At 36.7% G+C, this 12,007-nt stretch overlaps 1 protein-coding gene across 1 annotated transcript; it reads right to left on the reverse strand.

The window, feature by feature from the left end:
• Positions 1-6,894: 6,894 nt before the first annotated feature.
• CSN2 (casein beta) lies at positions 6,895-10,918 on the reverse strand. Its single transcript, XM_060655861.1, has 6 exons — positions 10,868-10,918; positions 10,126-10,152; positions 10,003-10,029; positions 8,939-8,962; positions 8,798-8,842; positions 6,895-7,455 (listed from the first exon to the last, which is right to left on the reverse strand). Exons 1-6 carry the CDS (start codon positions 10,916-10,918, stop codon positions 6,895-6,897), a joined length of 735 nt encoding a protein of 244 aa, XP_060511844.1.
• Between the last annotated feature and the right edge of the window lie 1,089 nt (positions 10,919-12,007).

The raw sequence follows: 12,007 nt of genomic DNA on the forward strand, positions 1-12,007 counted from the left end.
TGACATAACTACTCATCCCTCCTCATTTGTAATTTTGGTGTGATTAATTTATAAGACAAATTTTGTTACAAATGCAAAATATTAAGGCCTACCGTGGAGGCATATAAAAATTTCGATATGATTAAATATCAGCCCACTGATACTCAGACTAGACTAGACTAGTCTACCATGATCACAGAAATATTCATATTTTAAGAATCCCAGAGCTATGTTCTCACCCATTTTTAAACCTCACACCTGCAAAAATTCATTTTATTTTGATTCATGAATTAAAGGATGATATGTAAATTTTAAGTGAGATAAAAACAATTGAAGTTACAACGCCTAAGTTAGAAATGAGAATGAAAGAGATCTTTTAAAATAATCTCAAATATATTCACATAGAAGTAGAAGAAATTATTTTCAGTTTTTATAAAAATGCTGATAACCAAGCATCAGAATATAGGCACTTGAACACAAACCAGTCAAATCTGTCTATAGCACATAATGAAACTTTCAAATTCTTTGAAATAAAAAAGATACAAAATTTCAGGTCAGTAGATAATGATTAACCGTCGAGGCATCCATGATGCTTTTATCATTAATAAATAAGTAAGCATAGGAGAGTGCCGGAAGATGGCGGCGTAGGAGGACGCGGGGCTCACAGCGCGTCCTGCCGATCACTTAGATTCCACCTACACCTGCCTAAAGAACCCAGAAAACCGCCAGAGGATTAGCAGAAGGGAGTCTCCGGAGTCAAGCGCAGACGAGAGGCCCACGGAAGAGGGGCTCCTCCTGAAGTGGATCACCTAAGGAGAAGCGAGCTAAGCCTGCCCCTCCAGCCCCCGTGCACCTTGCCTACCCACCCCAGCTAATACGCCAGATCCCCAGCAACACAAGCCTGGCAGTGTGCAAGTAGCCCAGACGGGACACGCCACCCCACAGTGAATCCCGCCCCTAGGAGAGGGGAAGAGAAGGCACACACCAGTCTGACTGTGGCCCCAGCAGTGGGCTGGGGGCAGACATCGGGTTGGACTGCGGCCCCGCCCACTAACTCCAGTTATACACCACAGCACAGGGGAAGTGCCCTGCAGGTCCTCACCACGCCAGGGACTCTCCAAAATGACCAAACGGAAGAATTCCCCTCAGAAGAATCTCCAGGAAATAACAACAGCTAATGAACTGATCAAAAAGGATTTAAATAATATAACAGAAAGTGAATTTAGAATAATAGTCATAAAATTAATCGCTGGGCTTGAAAACAGTATACAGGACAGCAGAGAATCTCTTGCCACAAAGATCGAGGGACTAAGGAACAGTCACGAGGAGTTGAAAAACGCTTTAAACGAATTGCAAAACAAAATGGAATCCACGATGGCTCGGCTTGAAGAGGCAGAGGAGAGAATAGGTGAACTAGAAGATAAAGTTATGGAGAAAGAGGAAGCTGAAAGAAAGAGAGATAAAAAAATCCAGGAGTATGAGGGGAAAATTAGAGAACTAAGTGATACACTAAAAAAAAATAATATACGCATAATTGGTATCCCAGAGGAGGAAGAGAGAGGGAAGGGTGCTGAAGGGGTACTTGAACAAATTATAGCTGAGAACTTCCCTGAACTGGGGAAGGAAAAAGGCATTGAAATCCAAGAGGCACAGAGAACTCCCTTCAGACGTAACTTGAATCGATCTTCTGCACGACATATCATAGTGAAACTGGCAAAATACAAGGATAAAGAGAAAATTCTGAAAGCAGCAAGGGATAAACGTGCCCTCACATATAAAGGGACACCTATAAGACTCATGACTGATCTCTCCTTTGAAACTTGGCAGGCCAGAAAGGCTTGGCACGATATCTACAGTGTGCTAAACAGAAAAAATATGCAGCCGAGAATCCTTTATCCAGCAAGTCTGTCATTTAGAATAGAAGGAGAGATAAAGGTCTTCCCAAACAAACAAAAACTGAAGGAATTTGTCACCACGAAACCAGCCCTACAAGAGATCCTAAGGGGGATCCTGTGAGACAAAGTACCAGAGACATCACTACAAGCATAAAACATACAGACATCACAATGACTCTAAACCCATATCTTTCTATAATAACACTGAATGTAAATGGATTAAATGCGCCAACTAAAAGACATAGGGTATCAGAATGGATAAAAAAACAAGACCCATCTATTTGCTGTCTACAAGAGACTCATTTTAGATCTGAGGACACCTTTAGATTGAGAGTGAGGGGATGGAGAACTATTTATCATGCTCCTGGAAGCCAAAAGAAAGCTGGAGTAGCCATACTTATATCAGACAAACTAGACTTTAAATTAAAGGCTGTAACAAGAGATGAAGAAGGGCATTATATAATAATCACAGGGTCTATCCACCAGGAAGAGCTAACTATTATAAATGTCTATGCGCCAAATACCCGAGCCCCCAGATATATAAAACAATTACTCATAAACATAAGCAACCTTATTGATAAGAATGTGGTCATTGCAGGGGACTTTAACACCCCACTTACAGAAATGGATAGATCATCTAGACACACAGTCAATAAAGAAACAAGGGCCCTGAAGGATACATTGGATCAGATGGACTTGACAGATATATTTAGAACTCTGCATCCCAAAGCAACAGAATATACTTTCTTCTCGAGTGCACATGGAACATTCTCCAAGATAGATCATATACTGGGTCACAAAACAGCCCTTCATAAGTTTACAAGAATTGAAATTATACCATGCATACTTTCAGACCACAATGCTATGAAGCTTGAAATCAACCACAGGAAAAAGTCTGGAAAACCTCCAAAAGCATGGAGGTTAAAGAACACCCTACTAACGAATGAGTGGGTCAACCAGGCAATTAGAGAAGAAATTAAAACATATATGGAAACAAACGAAAATGAAAATACAACAATCCAAACGCTCTGGGATGCAGCGAAGGCAGTCCTGAGAGGAAAATACATTGCAATCCAGGCCTATCTCAAGAAACAAGAAAAATCCCAAATACAAAATCTAACAGCACACCTAAAGGAAATAGAAGCAGAACAGCAAAGGCAGCCTAAACCCAGCAGAAGAAGAGAAATAATAAAGATCAGAGCAGAAATAAACAATATAGAATCTAAAAAAACGGTAGAGCAGATCAACGAAACCAAGAGTTGGTTTTTTGAAAAAATAAACAAAATTGACAAACCTCTAGCCAGTCTTCTCAAAAAGAAAAGGGAGATGACCCAAATAGATAAAATCATGAATGAAAATGGAATGATTACAACCAATCCCTCAGAGATACAAACAATTATCAGGGAATACTATGAAAAATTATATGCCAGCAAATTGGACAACCTGGAAGAAATGGACAAATTTCTAAACACCCACACTCTTCCAAAACTCAATCAGGAGGAAATAGAAAGCTTGAACAGACCCATAACCAGCGAAGAAATTGAATCGGTTATCAAAAATCTCCCAACAAATAAGAGTCCAGGACCAGATGGCTTCCCAGGGGAGTTCTACCAGACATTTAAAGCAGAGATAATACCTATCCTTCTCAAGCTATTCCAAGAAATAGAAAGGGAAGGAAAACTTCCAGACTCATTCTATGAAGCCAGTATTACTTTGATTCCTAAACCAGACAGAGACCCAGTAAAAAAAGAGAACTACAGGCCAATATCCCTGATGAATATGGATGCAAAAATTCTTAATAAGATACTAGCAAATCGAATTCAACAGCATATCAAAAGAATTATTCACCATGATCAAGTGGGATTCATTCCTGGGATGCAGGGCTGGTTCAACATTCGCAAATCGATCAACGTGATACATCACATTAACAAAAAAAAAGAGAAGAACCATATGATCCTGTCAATCGATGCAGAAAAGGCCTTTGACAAAATCCAGCACCCTTTCTTAATAAAAACCCTTGAGAAAGTCGGGATAGAAGGAACATACTTAAACATCATAAAGGCCACTTATGAAAAGCCCACAGCTAACATCATCCTCAACGGGGAAAAACTGAGAGCTTTTTCCCTGAGATCAGGAACACGACAGGGATGCCCACTGTCACCGCTGCTGTTTAATATAGTGCTGGAAGTTCTAGCATCAGCAATCAGACAACAAAAGGAAATCAAAGGCATCAAAATTGGCAAAGATGAAGTCAAGCTTTCGCTTTTTGCAGATGACATGATATTATACATGGAAAATCCGATAGACTCCACCAAAAGTCTGCTAGAACTGATACATGAATTCAGCAAAGTTGCAGGATACAAAATCAATGTGCAGAAATCAGTTGCATTCTTATACACTAACAATGAAGCAACAGAAAGACAAATGAAGAAACTGATCCCATTCACAATTGCACCAAGAAGCATAAAATACCTAGGAATAAATCTAACCAAAGATGTAAAAGATCTGTATGCTGAAAACTATAGAAAGCTTATGCAGGTAATTGAAGAAGATATAAAGAGATGGAAAGACATTCCCTGCTCATGGATTGGAAGAATAAATATTGTCAAAATGTCAATACTACCCAAAGCTATCTACACATTCAATGCAATCCCAATCAAAATTGCACCAGCATTCTTCTCAAAACTAGAACAAGCAATCCTAAAATTCATATGGAACCACAAAAGGCCCCGAATAGACAAAGTAATTTTGAAGAAGAAGACCAAAGCAGGAGGCATCACAATCCCAGACTTTAGCCTCTACTACAAAGCTGTCATCATCAAGACAGCATGGTATTGGCATAAAAACAGACACATAGACCAATGGAATAGAATAGAAACCCCAGAACTAGACCCACAAACGTATGGCCAACTCATCTTTGACAAAGCAGGAAAGAACATCCAATGGAAAAAAGACAGTCTCTTTAACAAATGGTGCTGGGAGAACTGGACAGCAACATGCAGAAGGTTGAAACTAGACCACTTTCTCACACCATTCACAAAAATAAACTCAAAATGGATAAAGGACCTGAATGTGAGACAGGAAACCATCAAAACCTTAGAGGAGAAAGCAGGAAAAGACCTCTCTGACCTCAGCCGTAGCAATCTCTTACTCGGCACATCCCCAAAGGCAAGGGAATTAAAAGCAAAAGTGAATTACTGGGACCTTATGAAGATAAAAAGCTTCTGCACAGCAAAGGAAACAACCAACAAAACGAAAAGGCAACCAACGGAATGGGAAAAGATATTTGCAAATGACACATCGGACAAAGGGCTAGTATCCAAAATCTATAAAGAGCTCATCAAACTCCACACCCGAAAAACAAATAACCCAGTGAAGAAATGGGCAGAAAACATGAATAGACACTTCTCTAAAGAAGACATCCGGATGGCCAACAGGCACATGAAAAGATGTTCAACGTCGCTCCTTATCAGGGAAATACAAATCAAAACCACACTCAGATACCACCTCACGCCAGTCAGAGTGGCCAAAATGAAGAAATCAGGAGACTATAGATGCTGGAGAGGATGTGGAGAAACAGGAACCCTCTTGCACTGTTGGTGGGAATGCAAATTGGTGCAGCCGCTCTGGAAAGCAGTGTGGAGGTTCCTCAGAAAATTAAAAATAGACCTACCCTATGACCCAGCAATAGCACTGCTAGGAATTTATCCAAGGGATACAGGAGTACTGATGCATAGGGGCACCTGTACCCCAATGTTTATAGCGGCACTCTCAACAATAGCCAAATTATGGAAAGAGCCTAAATGTCCATCAACTGATGAATGGATAAAGAAATTGTGGTTTATATACACAATGGAATACTACGTGGCAATGAGAAAAAATGAAATATGGCCTTTTGTAGCAACATGGATGGAACTGGAGAGTGTGATGCTAAGTGAAATAAGCCATACAGAGAAAGACAGATACCATATGGTTTCACTCTTATGTGGATCCTGAGAAACATAACAGAAACCCATGGGGGAGGGGAAGGAAAAAAAAAAAAAAAAAAAAAGAGGTTAGAGTGGGAGAGAGCCAAAGCATTAGAGACTGTTAAAAACTGAGAACAAACTGAGGGTTGATGGGGGGTGGGAGGGAGGGCAGGGTGGGTGATGGGTATTGAGGAGGGCACTTTTTGGGATGAGCACTGGGTGTTGTATGGAAACCAATTTGACAGTAAATTTCATATATTAAAAAATAAAAAAAAAAAATAAAAAAAAAAAAAATAAATAAATAAAACAAAAAAAAAAAAAAAAAAGAAAAAAAAAATAAGTAAGCATATTGATGAAGTTTGTCACTATCTTGGACTTAGACAGTAGAATGAAATATAAAAAGATATTAATGAAAATAATCAGTCTAATCTGCAAACTCCCAAAACTTACCAAAAGTAAGGAGGGGACATTAACTTTGAAATTCTCTTAGACCTTAAAAATTAAAAAAAAAAATTAAAGAAAGCAAAATAATTAAATAAAAAGTTCACATTTATGCAAAGAAACAGACGCTTTTCCTAAGAATTCTGAGTGATAAAATAAGCATCTCAATTGTTTACCCTCATATGTACATATATCAAAACAAGATGTGAAAAAAAGGCACCTGCAGAATAGATGTGCACAAGGAAAACTTCAAAATTGTAGAAAATAATAAACCTTTTTTATTCCAAGCCTAATCAGATTATCAGATTTAATTCCAGCTTTAATAAACCTTAATCTTCTACCTAAATTCTCAACAGATCGATTAAATCAGAATCTCCAAAATAATTTGTTCCCGATGGTATCTTCTACATCAAAGATCAGAACAATTATATCAGAATCTCTGTGGGTAGGCCTAGACATTGGGATTTTGGAAAGAAACAGTCCTACAGATAGTACTATTGTGTTGCTAGGGTTGAGAATCATTGATCTACACAATGTGCAGTTTAGATCTATTCATTATTCATTTATTCTTTCATTGTAGAGCTCTCATTTCCTCTATCACTCTATTCATGTCATAAGTGAGACAGCAGAATTATTAAGTTTGGACTTACAATAATAGGATTGTAAACTGGGGCAGTCACAGGTTGGGCCTCACGGGTGGCATCCTGGTACAGCAGTAGGGTTTGCACGGGCATGTCTCTCTGGAGATAGGGCACAATTTGCTGGGAAAAAGGCATGACTTTGGGCTGTGGGATGGACAGCAGTGGCTGAGGAGGAAGCATGGTAGTCTGAGGAAGAGGCTGGGGGATCTGGTGCATCAAGGGCTGGAGTAGAGGCAGAGGCAGAGGCAGAGGCAAGTGCAGATTTTCAAGATCAGTGAGATTCACGATTTGGCTGTCCAAAAGAGGCACTACTGGAGATTTCAGAAAGGGCATCACTTTGTGCCTGGGAAAGATGGTTTCCTTAACTTTGGGGATTTCCATTATTTCAGGCTGAAGGAAAGGCAGCACCATAGCAGGCTGAGCAAGGGGAAGGATGTTCTGTGGAAGGACAGGGGAAGGAATGGTCTCAGCATAAGGATAGACTAGAGGCTGTGGCTGGAAAAAGGGGTGGATTTTATTCTGGCGTTCCTCCTGGAAAGAAGGAAAAGAATCTTTGAGTCCATGATTCAGCTATAACTGTCATTTGTGATGAATTAACCTCCTGTCTTTTGAACACTCATAACTGAGTGGAAAGAGAAAGAAAATCTTTTACAGGTCTTGGTTAAGAAAGTATTTTCAGTCAGGTGAAGACTACTGAGTAAAACGCTCATTGAGGTATTTCTCATTTACTCCCTTTCATAGGTGAATCCACAGATCAAACTGAAATCAAGTTTTGGAGATTTCAAGACCCGTTTCACCTTTTTTCTGAATTGCCTAGATAGCTATCCACTTTGGTCTTCATAAGTATGGACTTTTCAACATAATGTGTTCATAATAGAGCAAATTGTTTTCACATATGAAAGATCTATTTAAAAAGACTTAGAGGGATAACTCCAACGTTTATTTGCTGTTGTTGTTTTAATGAAAATGAAATCTTGATTTATGGCTTAATTCAAGGAGTTTCTTACACTAGTCACCTTCCAGCACTACTTCCCTTGGTAGAAGGTAGTTATTTTGAGTCTTTCAAGAGGCATCAATTTGTGAATTCATTCTGATTTAAAAATATTTGGTGTAAGTTCCAAACAATACAACTTCATTGATAAAATAGAGAAGATGAAATATTATTATTAGATAAATATGTTATCAAATATGTTACCATATGTAATTTAATTAAATGAAGAATTTTATGTTGTCTAAGAAAATCTTTAATTTTAAGCAAGCTCTACTACTTAATTACTGTGTGATATTGTCAGATAATTGTGTACTCAATTGTTCTGTACCTCACTCCTTTCATCTGTGTAATGGAAATTCTTTGAAGAACTTCACCATTCATAAATGTTAATATAAAACATACAAAATGTTATATAAAATCAGTGAATATTCACTGTGTGTCAGTGAATATTGTGTCACTGTGTGTCAGTGACACTGTGTGTCAGCTCATCAATACTGTGGGGTTATGAATGTTCTTGGTTTACAAATAAGAAAATTAAGTACAGAGAAACTTGAGGCCAAGGGTATACAACTAATAAATGTGTCATATTGTCTTCTTGTTCTCTTTCATCCGAATATCCATCTTGAGACTAAGGGGAACCTAGTTCCCCACTTGGAAATATGAGTAAATCAATAATTACCCTTAGGTTTTGATTCTATACTCTGCATATTAACTCTGAGTTTGAAAAAATGCATTTATGTCTTAAAAATATATTGACTGTCGGAATTTAATTTCCTCATTGGCATTTATTTTATTATCAGTCTTTAGAGTGAACACATACATATTTTGTGTGTATTAGATTCCATAATAACTTTAAAAATATACTTATCACAAATAAATTACCTGTCTCTGCTGCTGCTCCTCACGTTTAAGATTCTCAAGTTTCTGCTAGAAACCAAATCACATGTAAAGAAATGTTACCACCTATAAAAATTAAATGTGGGAAATTTTGAAAATAAGTACACTTAAATATGAAGGTGTTACCTTGTTGATGTGTGTAATAGATTCCTTCAGAAAGATAAAAATAAAATTAGGTTTAGTTTCATGAATGCTTCTTATTTGTCAATACAAATCAGAAAATGACAACATGTAATAGGTTAACGTGTACACCTTGTTTGATAATAGTAAAACCTCAGGGTAATTGCTGAAACTTGTATGTTTTGCTGTTCTGCATAAGCTTGTTGTATAAAAGACAGATGAATGCAGTTAAATAAGAAAATTAGTGAACATAGTGCAAAAAGAGGTATTTAATAGATGCTAATTTCTCTCTATCACCACACTCCCTTCCTAGGACAACAAATGATCTCTGTCACTCTATCTGAGTCTAAAAGAATCATATTCATTGATAATATGAATTTTATCTTTTAATTGTTTTAATCATTCTTAGTTTACTTATTATGTTTACACTTCAAATTAATCATAAGAAATAAATATCCCCCCTTAAGGGTCCGTTAACCTTGTAGAGAGACCACGTATACTATCTAACTAATAGGTAATGACATATCAGGGTAAATACCTACCTGACTCTCCACGCAGATTTAGGACTACACTACCTCTCACTGCCTTTTACTTAATATAGTGACTATTGCATTACAAAATATGTCCATTTGCATGTCTGCTCACACACTATGTTGCAAGCTCTTTTTTATGGACATCCCTGTTTTGGACCACAGCTCCTAGTCAATAAATATCAATAAATATCAGAACAGTGAATAAGGCGCTCAATAAATATCAGAACAGTGAATCAGGTCAGTGTAAAAAGAGCTCAAGACAGAAAAAAAACCTGTAAAGTTCATTGAAAAAAAAAAAGAGGGGGTCACAATGACATAATTTCAAGTAGTCAACCAACTTAGAAAGTGCTAGTAGGATACTGAATTTTCCAGATATTTATTCTGTCCATAAACATTTACAATGGAAATTTACTTCAAAACTTATGTCAGAACATAGCTGCATTATTAACCTAATTGTCCTAATGTACCAAATAGAAAGATAACACAGCATTTTACTGTTCCAAGACTGGGAAATTTCCTCTGAAAACATTGTCTTACCTCACTGCTTGAAAGACTTTCCACAGTCTGTAAAGGAAAAACAAAAAATAAAACAATCAATGACTATTGCAGAATGTTAATAATTTATGGTTGGAAATTTTTTTCTGAATAAAAATATCTTACCTCAGTGGATTCAGTGAGTTCTTCCTTCTGTAAAGGAAAAATAAAACACTACTTTGGTTTCCATATGTAACTCATCGCTAAACATTTTTCCTATCTAATTTTTATCTTCTTTATGCAGCTATTTCACAAATTTGAGAAATAAAAAATGCTATATTGAGAGACTTAGAAGGCCATTGTTTTTGTCTTTTATGTTTAGTAACTTTGTTAACACATTTTTATTTTACATGAATCAACAGTTTTTGATGGGCAACAGAAAAAAGTTATTTTCGTTTGTTTTAAACACTTTATTATGATTACAAATACATTCACGATTATGATTATTGCCTGATAGTCCATCCTATCATTGTCTTTGGATAGATACAGGTAGAAGTGGACCCAGTGCCCTAAGATGAGAGCTACACGTATTTTATCACTGGAATAAGATATATTTATCTGGGTTGTACATGCACGCCATCATATTTGTGCAATATTGTTATTGTCATTTTTATATCTGGTTCTTTTCATTTTGTCTCTTTGCTAATAAGTCCACTTGCTTTTCCCTAAGGAAGCGGTGGCACAGTGATAAAGAAAGCATTTGGCCCAGATTTGTGCCCCTACTGCACACTGCTGAAATACTGGGTGAATGTCAAAACAAATCTGTTGGAATTCTGCTTTATTTGTATTTTAAAAATGTTGTTGATGTTATTCTCTACACATAGGCAGATAGTCCATTGCAATCTTAATTATTTAGACACTTTCTTACCTCTCTTGCAAGAGCAAGAGCCACCAGGCAGGCGAGGATGAGGACCTTCATGGCTATCAAGTCCTGTCAATGGGGAAATGAAGGAATGGTAATAGATTGGTCAATCTATTTTCTTATTTAGCTAGGGTTACTTTCCTGTTAACGAAACTAAAGATAATATGTAATAAAAATCTCTGCATCTTAGGAAAAAAATACTAATAAAAACTTTATCAAGGTCAAAATCTCCCATGGCTCCTTACTCTTACATATTATTTTTATACTTCATGGCTAACTGTTCAGATTTTCTCAGGTATCACCTCCACCCTTTCTCACTCGTTTTCATCTCATTCACAGTACTATGGTTTTCTTGCATTTTTTTTTGAAAGACAGAAAAAAGTTATAAATACTAGAAAAAAGTTATAAGTAATTACATAAACATTTATTAATTGATTCATTTGTTCAAAGATATTTATTTAACACCTTTTATTGCCAGATACTGTCTAGGTGCTGGGATTGTATCAGTGATCAAAATATTAAGATCTCAACCCTGATAGATCCTCAGTTCCATTGGGAGGAAACTGATCAAAGAAAATATATACAAAGATCATATTTTAGTTTTTACTTTTTTTTAGTGAACCAAACCATTCCCATGAATATTTGTTTTAATCATATCTCATTTCCAATAAGACTGAGATTTCATTTGAGCATTTCCTTTATTTCCTCCACTTATCCAGATGCTCCACTGATTGGTTTGTTTCTTCTCGATTTATACCCACTACTCAGTCTTCATCCCTACATATCCAATAATTCCTCCTCTCCTTTGTGACACACAACTTTAGAGACAATACACTATGCTTTTTTTCTCCCTGATTTCTTGATGATTTACCAAAGTATCAGGTCCTCTTGCCCAATCCCCACTCCAGGCTACCTCTTCTTATAATACAACATGTATGTTAACACTTTTAACCAAAATGTACTAAATGCCTGATTTTGTTGCATTTCTATAATTTCTTGTACAAAACAATGTTTGTGCTACTAAGATAGCTTGACATACAATCTTCAATCTCAGTTATTTAAACTAAACTTCTGAACTAAAAACATTTCACGAAAAAATTCCCTAATTTATCTGCAAAATATCCTTTCCAACATTTGAAGGCTGAA

Source organism: Panthera onca, chromosome B1 (assembly GCF_046562875.1).
Source record: "Panthera onca isolate mPanOnc1 chromosome B1, mPanOnc1 haplotype 2, whole genome shotgun sequence".
Lineage (NCBI taxonomy): Eukaryota > Metazoa > Chordata > Mammalia > Carnivora > Felidae > Panthera > Panthera onca.

What these genes read in the sequence shown, in the direction of transcription:
- CSN2 (XM_060655861.1), bottom strand. Translation starts at nt 10,918, where the DNA reads ATGAAGGTCCTCATCCTCGCCTGCCTGGTGGCTCTTGCTCTTGCAAGA. An exon ending in CTCTTGCTCTTGCAAGAGAG is followed by an intron (nt 10,153 to 10,867) that starts GTAAGAAAGTGT and finishes TTTCCTTTACAG; the next exon opens with AAGGAAGAACTCACTGAATC. An exon ending in AGGAGCAGCAGCAGAGACAG is followed by an intron (nt 7,456 to 8,797) that starts GTAATTTATTTG and finishes CCTTCTTTCCAG; the next exon opens with GAGGAACGCCAGAATAAAAT.